The sequence below is a fragment of the Polyodon spathula genome, chromosome 4, assembly GCF_017654505.1.
Source record: "Polyodon spathula isolate WHYD16114869_AA chromosome 4, ASM1765450v1, whole genome shotgun sequence".
Lineage (NCBI taxonomy): Eukaryota > Metazoa > Chordata > Actinopteri > Acipenseriformes > Polyodontidae > Polyodon > Polyodon spathula.
In genome coordinates this window covers 40,144,531-40,160,260 of record NC_054537.1, presented here as the reverse complement: position 1 = coordinate 40,160,260, position 15,730 = coordinate 40,144,531, and the positions used below count along the sequence as shown (strand labels likewise).

The window sequence follows — 15,730 nt, the reverse complement described above, 5'->3', positions numbered from 1 at the left end:
TATGTTTGTAAACTTAATATAAAATGTACCTTTTTCGTTTTAAATATAAGTGTAATTTTAGATAATTTAGTTTGATACTATAACATAACCTTTCGAAATGGATACTCTTAAAAATCAGCAGATGTAAGTAAATATTACCACAAAAACACACCGTCATTGCGTTGCTTTGTGTAAATATGTAAAACCAATTGCTTAATTTAGTCCACTTTGCAGATCATCACGTGAACCTAACTGTTTAACAGGAAACCAGTTGTGTATCTCACAAAAGAGAGCATACGTGTCTGAAGACGGTTTGCAGTGTGATTCCATTTTCTTAGCAAATGTTTGTCAATGTTTTAAAGCAGATTGGAAAGGGTTAACACCCACACAACTCATGTTTTTTTCACGAACGTATGTGAGTATGAATAGGTTTTGCATTTTAGAATCATACAACAAGCATTATCTCGTTTTATTTTTGTTAACATAGAAACTGAGAGTATATCAGTCATTAAAAGCTACAATTGGAAGGAATGGTGGATAGCCTATAGATCCCAGGACTGATACAACCTGTACACAAACAAATATGGGTATCGACCTAAATCAGTCTCACGCATAGTATCTAGGCCTGATTTGTCTTGTGGTTCGCTGCAATGTAGTTGCAGTTCCTAAATCGATTTTCATTAAACAATCCTCGTGGATTGACAATGAGATATCCGTTCACAGCTGTATAAAACATAGCTACTATCCCAACAAAGCAGAATCACTAAACATGGCTTCATTTGAAAGTAATGTTTAACTTGAAACCTGAATGCGTTCTTGTGAAATCCCAGGGACCCGGTTAGCTGGGCTGAAGGTTTTGTTTGTTTGTTTGTTTGTTTGTTTGTTTGTTTTGTATACATATATTCCATTTTTAAAATAAATATTTACAGACACTTGCAAAAGAGGAACTTTAGTAGCATAGGACGAGACTGGCAAAAGTTCATCATTGGAAATGTGTTTTTAAGAATAAGACATAAGTTGTAAGTAGTTGATATTGCTTTATGAACGTGTTTAATATAAATATGATAAGTACTTCAGCTGATAAAGTGGTCTTTAAAGTTGTATATTTTCAATGTATATGTGTAAAGGGTATCAACTTCAGTATACTTTATTTCTTTTGTTCTCTGGACCAATGTAGCACACATGACAATTTGTGAAGTATAGCAAACAACTTTAAAATTAAAATCCATTGCAGGTATTATTATTATTATTATTATTATTATTATGATGATGATGATGATGATGATGATGATGATGATGATGATGATGATTAGTAGTAGTAGTCGTGGTCGTAGTCGTAGTAGTCGTAGTCTGTTTTATTAGACCAGACATGTATTATTACTGAATTTAAGGAATATGTTGAAAAGTGAATGGTTCTGATTATTATCCACGTAAAAAGGGAAGGAAATCTTTCTTAATCTTATTCACCATATTCCTAAATTATTATTGATTGTAAAACATAATCTTCTCACCATGCTATGTCTTGTGAAAAACATTACTTAATTTATGTTGAAGAAAAAAGTCTGAATGGATTCACATATAGTTTTCTTATTTCTTTTCTATTCACTATCAACATGGTCAGTTGTGTTTGGGTTTCCTTTTAACCTTGGGGAATTGTGTTAAATTATAATCTGTAGTGCCTTAAAATGTTATGAAATAATCACAAATTCAATTTTACCAATTGCAAATGTGTTACAAATGGTGTTAATAATTATTTTTATTTAAATCCAATTTTATGGCTCTCAGATGTGTTTTTAACTTTGTTTTCCTTTATTTTTATTTTTAAAGTGTGATGTTATTGATGGAGCGTGAAGTCGTTTGTTAAATGCTCACATCGTTTGCAAGGTCTGGGGTTTGATAAAAAGAGACAGCACTCTAAAAAGAGTTGATTGAAATGGCGTGTGCCTGGCTGATGGGAGCCAGCGAGGGACAAAGCCCTGAGAATCCATGGCCACTCGAGCAATTATTCCTCCACGCTGAATTTGGATTAGTGCAATGGAAAGAAGCATATGTTTGGCCCGGGGCTACACTCCCCCTGGCTGGGTTTAGAGAATGAGAGTAGAAAAAGAGACCGAACCCAGAATATAAACTATATTAAGCAAAGAGGAAAACATTAACAAAAGGAGAACATCTAATTAACAACATAAAGCTCGTACATTAATAATATTTGTAAGAATTTAAGTGTACGGAGATGTAAGAAGACGGTAAAATTCAATATGCATATGTGATCAGAAACTAGCATTATACAATACAGAACATATGGCTTTAAAAGAAATATTTGATTTACCCTTCGTCTGTAAACTACTCATATAGGACACATTTGTAAAAATGGTCTATTGTGTAGTCTTGTTTTAGGAATTATTTTAAACGATTACAAAATGCTCTCTACACGACACTATCTTTAATATACAACAAACAAATGCATTGTTTTATATTACAGTAATTCTAAATTAAACAACTGTTTATGTATTTATTGTATTCTCAGAAATGTAAACACATTTTGATTTCATCTATCCTCATACGTTACTGACATTCACACATAATATTTTGATCCTTAAAATCTAAACATAAATACTACATTCATGTAATTTATCTTGGCCGCTTCGATGAATCTGTTTTCCACCGTTCTACATAGCTTGTGGCAGTCTAAACTTACTCCCGCTAGAGAACCTCCTAGCTTCTGTCTTCATTACACAAAAAATACACATTTATTTTACTATTCCACAATAAATAGACCCAAAAATGTGTTTTTCAGTGATGATTTCGTAACTTTTATTATTATTATTATTATTATTATTATTATTATTATTATTATTATTATTATTATTATTATTATTATTATTGCCAAAACAAACAAAAAAAAAAAAAAAAAATTATTTTTGTTTAAGGGTCTTTATTTTACAAAATTATACAGAGGGCCTACATAATTACTGCAACTTAAAAAAAAAAAAAAAAATGGATTAAACAGTTATTGCTTTTGGTGGATTCTTCCATACCCCAGGTAATCACAAATGATTTGATTATGTCATTGACCTTTTCCAATATGTTGAATCGTGTCAGGGAGGAAAGATGAGGTCAGCCAAGGGGCTAAAGACCATGGAGAGGTAGATGTTAGGGTCGGTGATAGTTAGGCCCTTTGTTGCATCTTAAATGGAATCATGCATATATTTTTTCTGCATTAGTTTAGTTAATTAGTAACATGAATATAACATTAAATGATGAGCCACAGGCATTTTGAATTTGAAGCTCCAAGCATGTTGCTACACAGACTCCCATTGACACAAAGGACATTGTTATTCCGAATGTTATGTCTATACTTTTCTGTGTGTTGGTATACAAAATGAATGAATTAACTTTTTTTTTTCTTAAAATATCCTACACACACAAAGGCCTAGTCCTCCAAATTTGAAATCATCAATTTCTCATCAGCTGTGAAGATACCAATAGGGGCTAGTATCTACTTTTAAATCAAAAGATAATAAAATATAAACTGTGTGTGAAAATCTTAAGTGTAATTTGTATAATGTACCAAGACAGATTCAGTTCGATTACTGACATTGTAAATGAAATACCTGTATGCACTGTACAGCTTTGAAGGCTTGCTGTTTCTAGTAGACTGTAGACATTTCTCAACCTACAATTATCAGTCTTGCAATATTTCGGAAACAAACCCACATAGGCTATTGAATAGTGTTTCTTTAGCAGTTTATTGCTAAAGGAGTAACTCGTGATTCACACCTGGTCAAACGAAAACATAAACCTAAAACAGATTTAAAGCAGGTGTGCTTTAAACTGTACTCATTTACAAATAATAATTAAAAAGTTCCAGTTTCTAATAGGATGTACGATTCTTCAATACATATTGATTAACCACAGCACGTTCAGTTATTCCCTTTACCGGTCTCTGAAGTTAAACCAACCGCACTTGGCGTTACACAAAAATGTCAAATTTTATGGTATTGAGCAAGAAATGTATTATTAACCTTAACATATTTCAGAAGGAGGTAATCTTCAAATAGTTTATATAGTTCCAGTCCACTTACCGCGAACAAACAAACACAAACAAATAAGCAGATCAATAAATGCATCTGTAAATAAATTTGGTCAACATTTCGAGTAAAACAAAAAGGCAATAGATCTGATAGTATTATCAGTTGAGAAATGATTGGAACATTGTAAAGAGATTCTGTAACAGATCAATATAATTTAATGCATATACTTATAACATTTACCTTCACACGAAACGCGGTATTCCAACCTTATAGTTTAACCCTTTGTCACGAGCCTAACCCTAACCCTTAAGCACCTTTTCATTTTTGTTGTATATACATATAGTGAAAACGTACAGCACCACAGTCATTACCGCGTGTAAACCTTAAATTAATACAGGAATTGAAACCGATGCAATTCGTCCACCCCTACTTCCTTAGCTCAGCAAATCTATGCACTCCTAACCTCTACGACGTGACCCTCTTGAATAACTATAATATGAAAACAAGGTATCCCTGTGGGAAGAGGTGCACGGAGCTCTTAACTAATAAACGATGCGGCATCAAATCTTTAACCGAGATGAAGCAGATGTTGGCTCCACGCAGTCCTCTAACTTGATTATACTTTGGACACGTTAGGCAATTAAGCGAGCATTAGTGATTGATAATGACAATAATGAAGCCGTCCGCTTCCTCAGCAATGCTTTAGATAACAAAGCACATACTATAGTGTCGTTTTGTTTCGCCATTAAAGGTGGCTGTTTTTTCTTGTGTTGTTTTTGGTGTGGATGACGAGGGGGAGAGAGGTATATATATATATATATATATATATATATATATATATATATATATATATATATATATATATATATATATAATTTGGCCCGATGTTTGCAGTCCAAAAAATAACTGTATAGGAAAAATTATAGACGGTAGGTTTTTATTAGTAAATCTTTTTTCCAATATCTACATCCAAAAAATCGCAACCGTTAGTCGAAATGGTCTTTTGCGTTGGCAAAGCTTTACCTATTTAAAGTTTAAATTATAAATTTGACATAATAAATAAAACTTACATGGGGGTTATTTGCATACGTGTGCGGGACCTTCACTTGGGTTTTATATATATATATATATATATATATATATATATATATATATATATATATATATATATATATATAAAGAGAAAGCTGATATTCATATGGGGGACAATATTATGCTCATTACACATTATAAAAAGGTTTACAGAAAATGATGCACTTCTGAACTGAAGTGGAATCAACTGTAATTGGCTTATCTGAAACCAGGGGTTAAGGAGTGAATTAGTCAAGTAAAACGGGGTATTTCAAGCCACTGGCTTCTCAAATGTCAGATCCATTCTATTTTAAATATTTTTTCAGCTGTGGGGCATTACTATGGGAATAGCTGTTCCGCCAGTGAAAGATCAAATTATGTTAATAGTCACAATTTTAGGAAAAATCTAATCGAAATTTCAAGTTAATACTATAATCAGAAACGTTCGACAGATTTGTTCTTAAATTGATCAATATATGCAGCAATGCATTACTTTATTCCATAGATGCGCACATAATTTGCCTTTTTGTTATTTTTGTTTGTCTAAGTGGCTTTTGTCCTACATGATAGTGTATTTGATCAAAATGTAAATATCCAGTAAGCACTGATTTATTATTATTATTATTATTATTATTATTATTATTATTATTATTATTATATAATAATAACAACAACATAGAATGAAGGTTAGGGGTATTGCAGGTACATTTCTGAAACAAGTAAACTGTTTAATTTATAATACATTCGATTACACTTTATTCTAATGTATTTGGTAGCTTAGATGTTTTAATTGTGCTACAATCCTCTTAATATTTCACATCAATTAGTATTTAGCTTATTTCCTTTTGTATGTAAAAATTGCCATATTTGGCGAAATACCATGTATTAAACCGTATTTGTAGTTGTACTTTAAACAGATTTCAGGAGAAACACACATCTGCAAATCCTAATATGAATGAATGGTATTTAATACGATTGTTTTCCTTTAAAATGAGTATTTATGTTTTGCTATATAAAGAGCAGCCATGTATTGCTGTTTATGAATGCTATTGTGCCTGAGGTTAGGATCCCACACACAATCTGAGAAGCAGCCAAGAAAAACAGCCCTGATAGACAATGCTTCACTTCACCTGCTACAACACTGTGCATTTCATTGAAGCCAAGAATATGTACAGTTAGGGTTCATTGACCTCATTATTTTAGAACAACTACTTTACATTTAAGCAATCTCTCAGAAATCATAGATGACCATTCTGAAGGGATTTCTGCATATCACTCAATGGCCCACATTTCATATCACTGAAGTATTAGTTTACAAATTGACTTGCCACTGAAAATGAAATTCTAAATCCACCAACTCTGCGTCAGTCAGTGAAGCTTGATTTTAGACTGGTTACCATCAATAGACAATCAAAATAAAACTAAAAATTGCTAATAACGCTCCAGTTCTCTTGATCAAGTTCATGTCAGAATATATTAAGTAGTGTTAATTCAATTTACAGATTTTCAGAAAAACCTGCATTGGTTCCACAAAAATGTTCACAGCATAAAACTGTCCTGCTCAGGGTGAGACAACTGTTACACATCTTTTAACACATAAAACAATCAATTCATATTAGGTATTTTTGCATGCAGAAACTATTGCGAATAGGAAATTTGAATAACCAGAAAGGATTTGCATTGAATATAAAGTAGGCTCAGGTATGGGTAAATTTGAGAGAGAGAGAGAGAGAGAGAGAGAGAGAGAGAGAGAGAGAGAGAGAGAGAGAGAGAGAGAAATTATTTTGTTTTTTCATTTAAACAGTCAACAATATGTTAATTACATCATAATAAACAGATCAGTAACATGATGTATTGTAATATAAAATATCTGTAAAATGTTACCTTATGCAATCCTATAATATGTATGTGACTACCGTTTCATGCAAAAACAGTATAATCAATATTGAAGTGAAATACTTGTTCGTTGTTCTATCTACAATATGGGAAATGTTATTTTGGAAACTGAACAGTTATGTTTGCATATAAACGACAATATTAATTTGCAATCTCAAAAGTTACAATTTTGGATAGGAATACATATTTTAATTGTAATATCCTTTCTATTTTAAGGCTGACAATGCCTGTTCCATTCAACGAAAAATATTCTTAAATATAAAGTACTTTGTTTTCTTGCGTCATTTGTCTCCATGGAATACTTGAGTGATCCCTTTCTCTGAACTCCAAGTTGAAAGTAAGTTTTTATTATACTTGAGGGAAACAGTGGGTTCAGCTGCTTATTGCAAGGAGCAATTGTCAAGGGAGACTTAAACTCAATTACTGTAACCATACTGAATAAAAAATACTGCCAAGAACGACAATACGCCCGGGTACAGACAGCCACTGAATAATAAATAATAATAATAATAATAATAATAATAATAATAATAATAATAATAATAATAATAATAATAATAATAATAATAAAAATAATCGACATAAAGCGTATCAAATATTTATTTATCTGGGCAACAAAGGGCTATGATACATTGACAGGCATGGCAACTATTGCCAGCACAGCTCTATACAATACAGCTAAAACTGCTTCCAATTTTGACATTGGACATAGAAGATATCAGGTGGTCCCCAACGTTTTGAAGTTTTAAACAAGAAAAAAAAAATACTAAACTTTTTTTTTTTCTTTTTCTAAAGACAATATCAATTTATTGCTTTGATGGTGCTTCAAGGGGAGGACAGTAGGGGCACGTTATTCTGCTTGGCACAACACACAAATGTTTGTATAGAAACCACAAAACACTTTCTTGTCAGGGTCCAGTTTTTGCTCTTTTAAATATAAACTTAATGTAATAATAATAATAATAATAATAATAATAATAATAATAATAATAATATATAGAGATAGAAAACTCTTTCAATGTAATTTGTTTACTTGCTTCAATGTCGCCTCCACATGCTACAAGAGAGCTTAATTGATATATTCCAGAGAAAGACCCTCATACCATTTTTTTTCTAAGTACCATAACACCACATGAAGAACTAACTGAATATTTAAAACCCACTAACAGGAGGCAAACAAGATCACCAGATAAATTAAAAAAAAAAAAAAAAAAAAAAAGATTAAACAGACGGACCATATTTACAATTCCCATTAAATTACACATAAATAAATATATACATACTTGAACACTGATTCCCTTATATAACCGTGAACCGTGTAGAAATAGCAGATTAAGTTGATCGCTTTACCTTACTAGGGAAAGTCTACAACTGAAGTCATGACATGGAGCTCTGTGATTTGTTTTCAAGTTTATTCACAATACTGATAAAAATTCATCCTCTTTACCTTCCGTTTATATGGCTACAATCTTAAATTGAGTTATGTAAGGGTTGCTGTATTTCAGTCCGATGCATATCAATGGAAAAAAAAAAAAAAAAAAAAAAAAAAAAAAAAAAAAAATCTGAAAAAGTTCACGAAGTGGAGTGCGACGACTTTCAGAAATGGCTCCATCATCCATTCATTTTCATTCATTCATTCATTCTTTTTATTTGTTTCATTATTTCTCTCTTTTTTGCTTCATTCCCTGGAGCTCCAAAGCTGGGTGGGGTAAAACAGTCTTGTAAAATCGTGAGAACAGGAACGGGCAAATTGTAGTCTGGATCAATAATATTTATATATAATATTTATATTTAATAAAAATGAATCACTTTCTGTGTTTTTCATCTTTTTCTCCGCTTTTGGTGCTGTCAGAATGGCTGTTGGGGTTGTTGTTGAGATACATTTTGTCCATGGCTTTGATCGCCTCAGTAAGATAGTTCTGCAGAGCGGTGAGGGCAGCGCACATTGCTGGGGTCCCAAAGCCGTGAGAAATGAGACTGAAGTGGGTCAAACAACTCTGGATCCCTGGCTCAAGAATTGGTTGCGGCCTAGAGTTCCCTAAGGGAGATCGGTCTTGAGACAGTAGGTCTGTGAATTCTTTGCAGATTTGTCTAAAATAAAGAAAGAAAATATATTTGTAAGGTGGTCAGCATTCATCACATGGTTCATTAATGCAAACAGCTTTATAAGGAAGCAAAATTATATTGCCACTAGTCAGTGTGCTGGCAGTTGGCTGACCATTACCTGATCAGACCTTGTAAAAGCTATAAGGTTTAAGCATATTAGCTTTCCTCTGGCGATTGCTCAATTTTTATAATGTATGTTATGGATATTATTTAGCTACAAAATATAGATACATTCCACATCCATTAGGTCTAATATGTATCAGATTTATTTATTTATTTAATCCCCCTTTTAAGAAGTTGCTAAACCAAATTGTTGTTTTGTTTTGTTTTTTTCGGGTTAAGCGCCATTGGCACCTGTAACACAAAAATGCTGCCTCTCCCTTTAAAATCATGTGTCAATATTATGAATGATCTATGACGTCGGTCTGTCACATGTTTTAATAAACTGAAGTACCAGAACCACGAAAACAATTTGATGGAATACAAATGCTTGTAAGCGCAGACAGGTGCTGTATTAGCACCAGCAGAATGCAGAGACCTCGGTTTCAAGCAACACTTGTGATGGTGACCAAACGTTTGAGTATTGCTGGGTAAAAATTAGCTTAAATTGAACATCTGCATTCAAGAAATTTAGAACAAAAACAATGAAAAACAATACAGTAAAATACACTTAAGGTCTGTGTGTTGCACACAGACCATTTCAAGCTTAAATCAGTTTTCTTTGTGAACTCTAATAAAGCAACACTTTTTGCCAGTCAATTCGTAGTGTACCTAAATAAAGTTTTGAGTCAACACAAACTGACTTTTTTCGTATGTTTGGATATTATTTAGAAGTCGCAACTATCTTAACTATAATATATGTGGTTACATTGTTTACTGCCAGAAGTTTAAGGATGATTTAATTGTGCAGCTGATTCCCTAGTTAGATGATGGGCTCTATATATCTCCAGCCAAAGAAGCAGGCACGGTAATTTGACGTTACCATTGTGAAAAAAGTAAATGTCGTTAAGCAGGGTCAGCTGTTGCAGGATAAACGAAGTTAATTTCTCAAACTGACAATTTTACGAATGCTGAATTAGGAAGTGCGCTGCTGAGAATCTTGTAAATTAACCGCTGTAGCCAGCCCACAGTAATCCTATACTGGTCTATATATATATATATATATATATATATATATATATATATATATATATATATATATATATATATATATATAATTACAGCAAAACAACTTACTTTGTTGCCAGCAGCATGTTTTTTCTTTGGACTTGTTCATTTGGGTCGGAATGTTGACGATTTACATATTCAGCTACTGCCTTGGACGGGAATTCGGTCTCACATACATAACCAAAATCCCTCGCAAGATGCACCGCTTCTCCTAAAGAAAGGGGGAAGAGTTTGTACATCGAATACAATTATTCTACATACTGACATTGCAGACAAACATAGATTATAAACACTTCTACTTATCACAGAAATGTAGATCTAATAAGCACACGAAGTAGAGCCTGTATTCATAGTATCTGCTCAATTTGAAAGAAATAATACTGTGTAATTTATTACACGCACAAAACTAGAACTTGGGTTCATTTAATTAAATGTATATTTTAACCAGTCGACAATTAGTATGTCAAGAGATTATTACGTTAATACTATCTATGTTATGTAATATGTACATGACGTTAAATACTTTGTTAAGTATTGGTCATTCACCGCTGATAATAAAAACTATTTACTGCATGTACTATGAGAATGTTAAGGTAATTCCATTAAGGTCTGTCTGTTTCGTTGATTTTCAAGTCTTTGGTTTTAATTTCCGGACCCAGTTGGGTTTTACTGCAGGGCTTCCTGCTATTAGCTACAGCTCCGGAAGAACGCATGCGCCAATTTGGGCTTCAAAGCTCCAGCCCAGTAAACTCGTTTCAATAAAATGGAGCGGATCGTAAACAATAATAGTACTCCAAAAACCAACTGTCATGTCTAACTAACTGACTGCTTTTATTTGTCTCTTACCTCGCAGCATCATCACACATTCCCTCAAGTTCATAAAAAATACTATATACATAATTAGAAGTTAAATAGTCTTTAAAATCAGAACATGTAATGATGAAATCATGAACTGTCAAATGACTACAGTGTTCAGTCACTTGAGCGGTCAACACACCGTGCCACTGAAAGTACAAATGAAAGTTGAACTGGTGAGACGCATGTAGACTGTATGTAACTAGTTCGCCATGCTAAGATTAAGAGACTTGAGAGAAAAGGCAGCAAGAGCTATGGGATGCTAATTATCTTCTAATTAATGCCAATTTTTCAATTCATGGCACACGATCGACCATCTTAATTGATCTCATGTCTTCTAAAGAGAATATTCAAAACGACATTAAGTCCCTAAATCATATACTGCTGCTGCTTTTTTTTTTTGTCCAAACAGCTAAATACCACAGATAAATCTACATAATGTATTTCCTTGTCAGTAATAAAAACAACTTCATTGATGCAATATTTGCTGTTTGTTTTATATGCATTACTACTTTCAACTTTCAAAATAACTTCTACAGAAAGATGATCTGAATGCAATACCTACGTAGATGTGTTAAGTAATTGAACTTACCTTCTACTAGTGACGTCAGGAGTGTAACATTTGCTGCCTTACGTCTACCTGCTGGCAGGTTTAATCCAATTTTGTCCAATTTTTCTCTTAAAGACCTCCCTCCATTTTTAGATTTTGCTCTGTAAAATTAAACTCGGTTAACATCTGACAAATTGACTATAATCAAGAATGGTTAGCCATTCTTAAATGGTTGCATACCAAGTTTATACATGTAAGATATCATTGTCAATACCATGTTTAAGGGTCTACTTGTGCAAACTAGTCAGATCTACAGTACATATGCTCAATGTACCTTTGCAACTACGGAACATAAGTAATTTTGTATCATGTGGTCATACTAAATACAATTCGAGTAGCTTGCTAAATATATTTATAACAATACAATGTGTGTGTGTGTGTGTTTGATAACACCTGTTTCTTTTGGATTTATTATATCACATTTAAAAATGTGGTAAAAAGAGCAATGATCATCGGTACTTCATGAGTAATACTATAGTTTTACTCATAAGCTATAATTCACAAATATAAACTGTACTGTTCTTTATTAACATCCCCAGGGTATTCTTCTATGTTTGGCTCTTACCTCCTTAGCACTCCTCCCAACAGAGAGGCGTTGAGGCACTCAGGCGGTGAGAGACGTCGTTGCACTTCCGCAACCGTGACCTTGTACTTTGATGTTGAACTGAGAAGAGACAGGCGACCCGGAACTGAACAGAACACTTCATTAGGGTTTACAACGCCGCCAAAGAGACCGTCCTTGTTGATTGGGACAGCGGACACCGCACTACTGTTGTTCTTGGACAGAGACACAGGGCCTGCAATTCAGTTAGGACTCTGTTAGAAATACATTCACTATGAGTAAAAACAAAGAGCTTCCCTCTGAGCTGCACTGCAGTTGGGTGATGAAGCTCCAGAAAACAGGAAGTGGGAATACAGCAGCTACTGCCTACTCCAGGACTGCGATAATTATATTATCGGTTTTACCAGTTAGACCAAAAAATATGTAGGCCTGTTTAAACAAAAAAACAACTTTAAAAAAAAAAATAAAAAAAAAAACCTATAGGAACCCCCTAAACAGTTCCAACAACCATGTGATCTTAAATATGTTTTCCTTGTGTTAAAGCTAAAATAGAAACATAATGTATTATATAAACCACAACTGAGTCGACAGGTTTTTTTTTTCTTTTTTTTTTCGTTGAGCACATGATATTTTAAAGAAATGCAATTAATGTGTATCTACCAAAGTCACTTAAGAGTAGTGTATACTACCCACAGGCTAAAGAAACGTTTTACATAGAACCATTAATTAATAAGCATTTGTGTTATTTTGTTTGAGTCCAATGTACATTTACTATGAGGAATTTTCAATAAGATGCGATGTTATAATAGCCTTTCAGTGAGCTACAATAAACGTAGCCGAATCGATTAAGTAGGCACAACACATTAGTAATTATTAGTATGTTGTCCCATCTGCTTAATGGCAAAATAATAATTATGCAAAATGTTGTTTAAGATGCACTTTCCTCCAGATGTGTATAACTTGTTTAAAGTAAACACAGTGACAGAAACCACACAGTCGCCAAATCAACCCAGAAAACAAAACGCCTACTGGGAAACATTCAATTCACATTTGAAATAGCTAATATCTAGGCGTGTATGAGTTTATTTTGTCTGTTTTAAAAAAAAAAAAAAAAAATATATATATATATATATATATATATATATATATATATATATATATATATATATATATATATATATATATATATATACACATACAGGTCAGGCCAGGGCTCTTATATGCCTTCTTAATATGTCCACGTTATACAGTCCATTTAACAATACTCGTATGTTTTTCTTGTAGTATTATATTATTATTATTATTATTATTATTATTATTATTATTACTATTAGTCGTAGTAGTGGTAGTAGAAATTGAGGGGTATAAGATTAGGCCTAGCTATGGATATTCTAAGACAAAGGGACTATCAGTTTTGGATAGATCGCTTGTGACATTAATAGCTCAGGGGAGGCTAATAGAGACAATGGGAGTTAAACGAACTCTTGAGATTACTAATATAAGAGCCAATTATCATGTCTACGTGGAAAGAGCATCTCTTAAGATGTATCCCCTGCACATCTAATGTGACTTGACAAAGGCTGCACAAGCAGAAAGATGAAACTTTAAACCTGATCATGACATCTCTAAGCGTAACACCACTGAGAAACACTACCATACACAACACATACAGACACATGTATCTGTTGTATACTACAAAGTTTACATTAACACCCCACACTGCAACAGAAATATATTTTGGAATCGTTTGTTTCTGCATAACAGGTTTCATGCAACCAAACAAATCCCCATATATTACATATAGGCTATAGCCAAACCCCACCCTTAATAAATTATACAAAATAAAGAAAATAAAACATTACAGTAACTGACATAAATCAGAATTCATCCACTATTTAGGAATCCAATGTGGAAAATCTGGAAGCAATAACAAAATGTAGACACTACATTAGAAACTTGGGTATGAAAAATATATTAAGTGTCACCATGTGTTCAACATCTTCAAAAACCTATTCATTCCGACACTAAATAAATGGGCTGTTACCAATATCTAGTGTTATCCACATCTGTTACATTCATTTGACAATATTATTAGAATACATATTCTGAACACTGACGTTAATAATGGGAAGATAATAAAATATTTCAAGAAAAAAATAAAACAATAGAATAAGAGTTGTCTTCTTGTCTACCATTTGTGCGTATTTATGAGGCAGGTCTATAAGCTTCAAATGTAAGACAAAAATGTACAATGTAAGCCTCGTGAATGATCTACTGCCTGTAGAAACACGTTTGGTATTTTGAAGGAAATTGCTTACCTTTCTTAATTACAGTTTGGTCTGGGATGTTAATGCCTTGATCTTCAACATGCTGTAACACCATTACAAAATAATAATAAAAAAGACTGTTAAATGGGGTTGATGCAGCAATGATTTAAAAAAAAAAAAAATCACTTTAGTTATTGTTTTGCGAGTCCTTGTTACACATATCCCAATATATAGACGTCAAATATGTATTGTAATACAATGAAGGAAAAAAAAAACATTAAAATCCAATTGTGATTGTATCAGTATACAACTCCGACATTAATACAATTAAACGTTTTTTTTTGTTTGTTTTTTTTTTTTTTTTTTGTTTTTTTTAATCTGTATTTGGTTAACTTTTATCTTTTGTTATTCTTCTAATGAAAAAATAAATGTACCTTTGAATAAAATGAATTACTTTCTACATATCAGCACTGATGATTCTTGGTGTAGCTTTTACGCCATTAAAGAGTACATATTTAATCGTGCCTTCTAATAGAAAAATTGGCAGGCAATATAATATCTGACTAGATTTACACATTAGCAAACGAAAGGTGAAATTGTGTATTCTGCAGTCGTGTAGTACCTTAAAAATCACTAAAACGTTATGTACTCTCTTAGATCTTGAAAAAGAACACAACATTTTCAATTTTGTCTTAAATTTATGTCCCTGTTAATTGTGCCTGATCTCAATGATTCCGGACGGATTGTACTAACTTGTTTTATTACAGGTTTTATTATACTCCACGCTCACATCGGCAACTTGAGAGTGCTTTTGAATCTGGGCATAATTAAACTGAGAAATGTTCAAAAATGACCGCCACAGCTTTGTGCCTACAATTACATAAAGCACCATGGTTCTTCATAGTTTGATATACTTTACATAATAACAGAACAATAGCATTTGTACTGGTCTGTTTGAAATTAAGATTCTGTATTTTTAAGAACTGAATAATTTATATAGTTTTTTGGGGGGAGTATAATTTGCTGATCACCAGTACCGCTGTATGTCCCGTTGAGTAAATTGTAGCCGCGGGTATTCCATTCGGAAGAGAATAGAATACATAATGAGTATAATTTGTAAATGATGCAGCTCACGCTTTTATACTATTTTACAACTAATGCATTTGCATTTTAATTATTTAAATGT

The 15,730-nt window shown here is 32.7% G+C and overlaps 1 protein-coding gene across 4 annotated transcripts in view; it reads right to left on the bottom strand.

Moving 5' to 3' along the window:
* Positions 1 to 7,559: 7,559 nt before the first annotated feature.
* Positions 7,560 to 15,730, bottom strand: part of LOC121314536 (transcription factor AP-2-alpha) — a 15,840-nt gene continuing 7,669 nt past the window's right edge. For all 4 annotated transcript variants that reach the window (XM_041247923.1, XM_041247922.1, XM_041247921.1 and 1 more), the window contains exons 3-7: positions 14,596 to 14,647; positions 12,281 to 12,512; positions 11,698 to 11,816; positions 10,320 to 10,461; positions 7,560 to 9,068 (exon numbers count right to left, since the gene is read on the bottom strand). In XM_041247923.1, the coding sequence (XP_041103857.1) occupies positions 8,783 to 9,068; positions 10,320 to 10,461; positions 11,698 to 11,816; positions 12,281 to 12,512; positions 14,596 to 14,647 (831 nt within the window). In that variant the 3' untranslated portion in view covers positions 7,560 to 8,782. The remainder of the gene's footprint in view (positions 9,069 to 10,319; positions 10,462 to 11,697; positions 11,817 to 12,280; positions 12,513 to 14,595; positions 14,648 to 15,730) is intronic.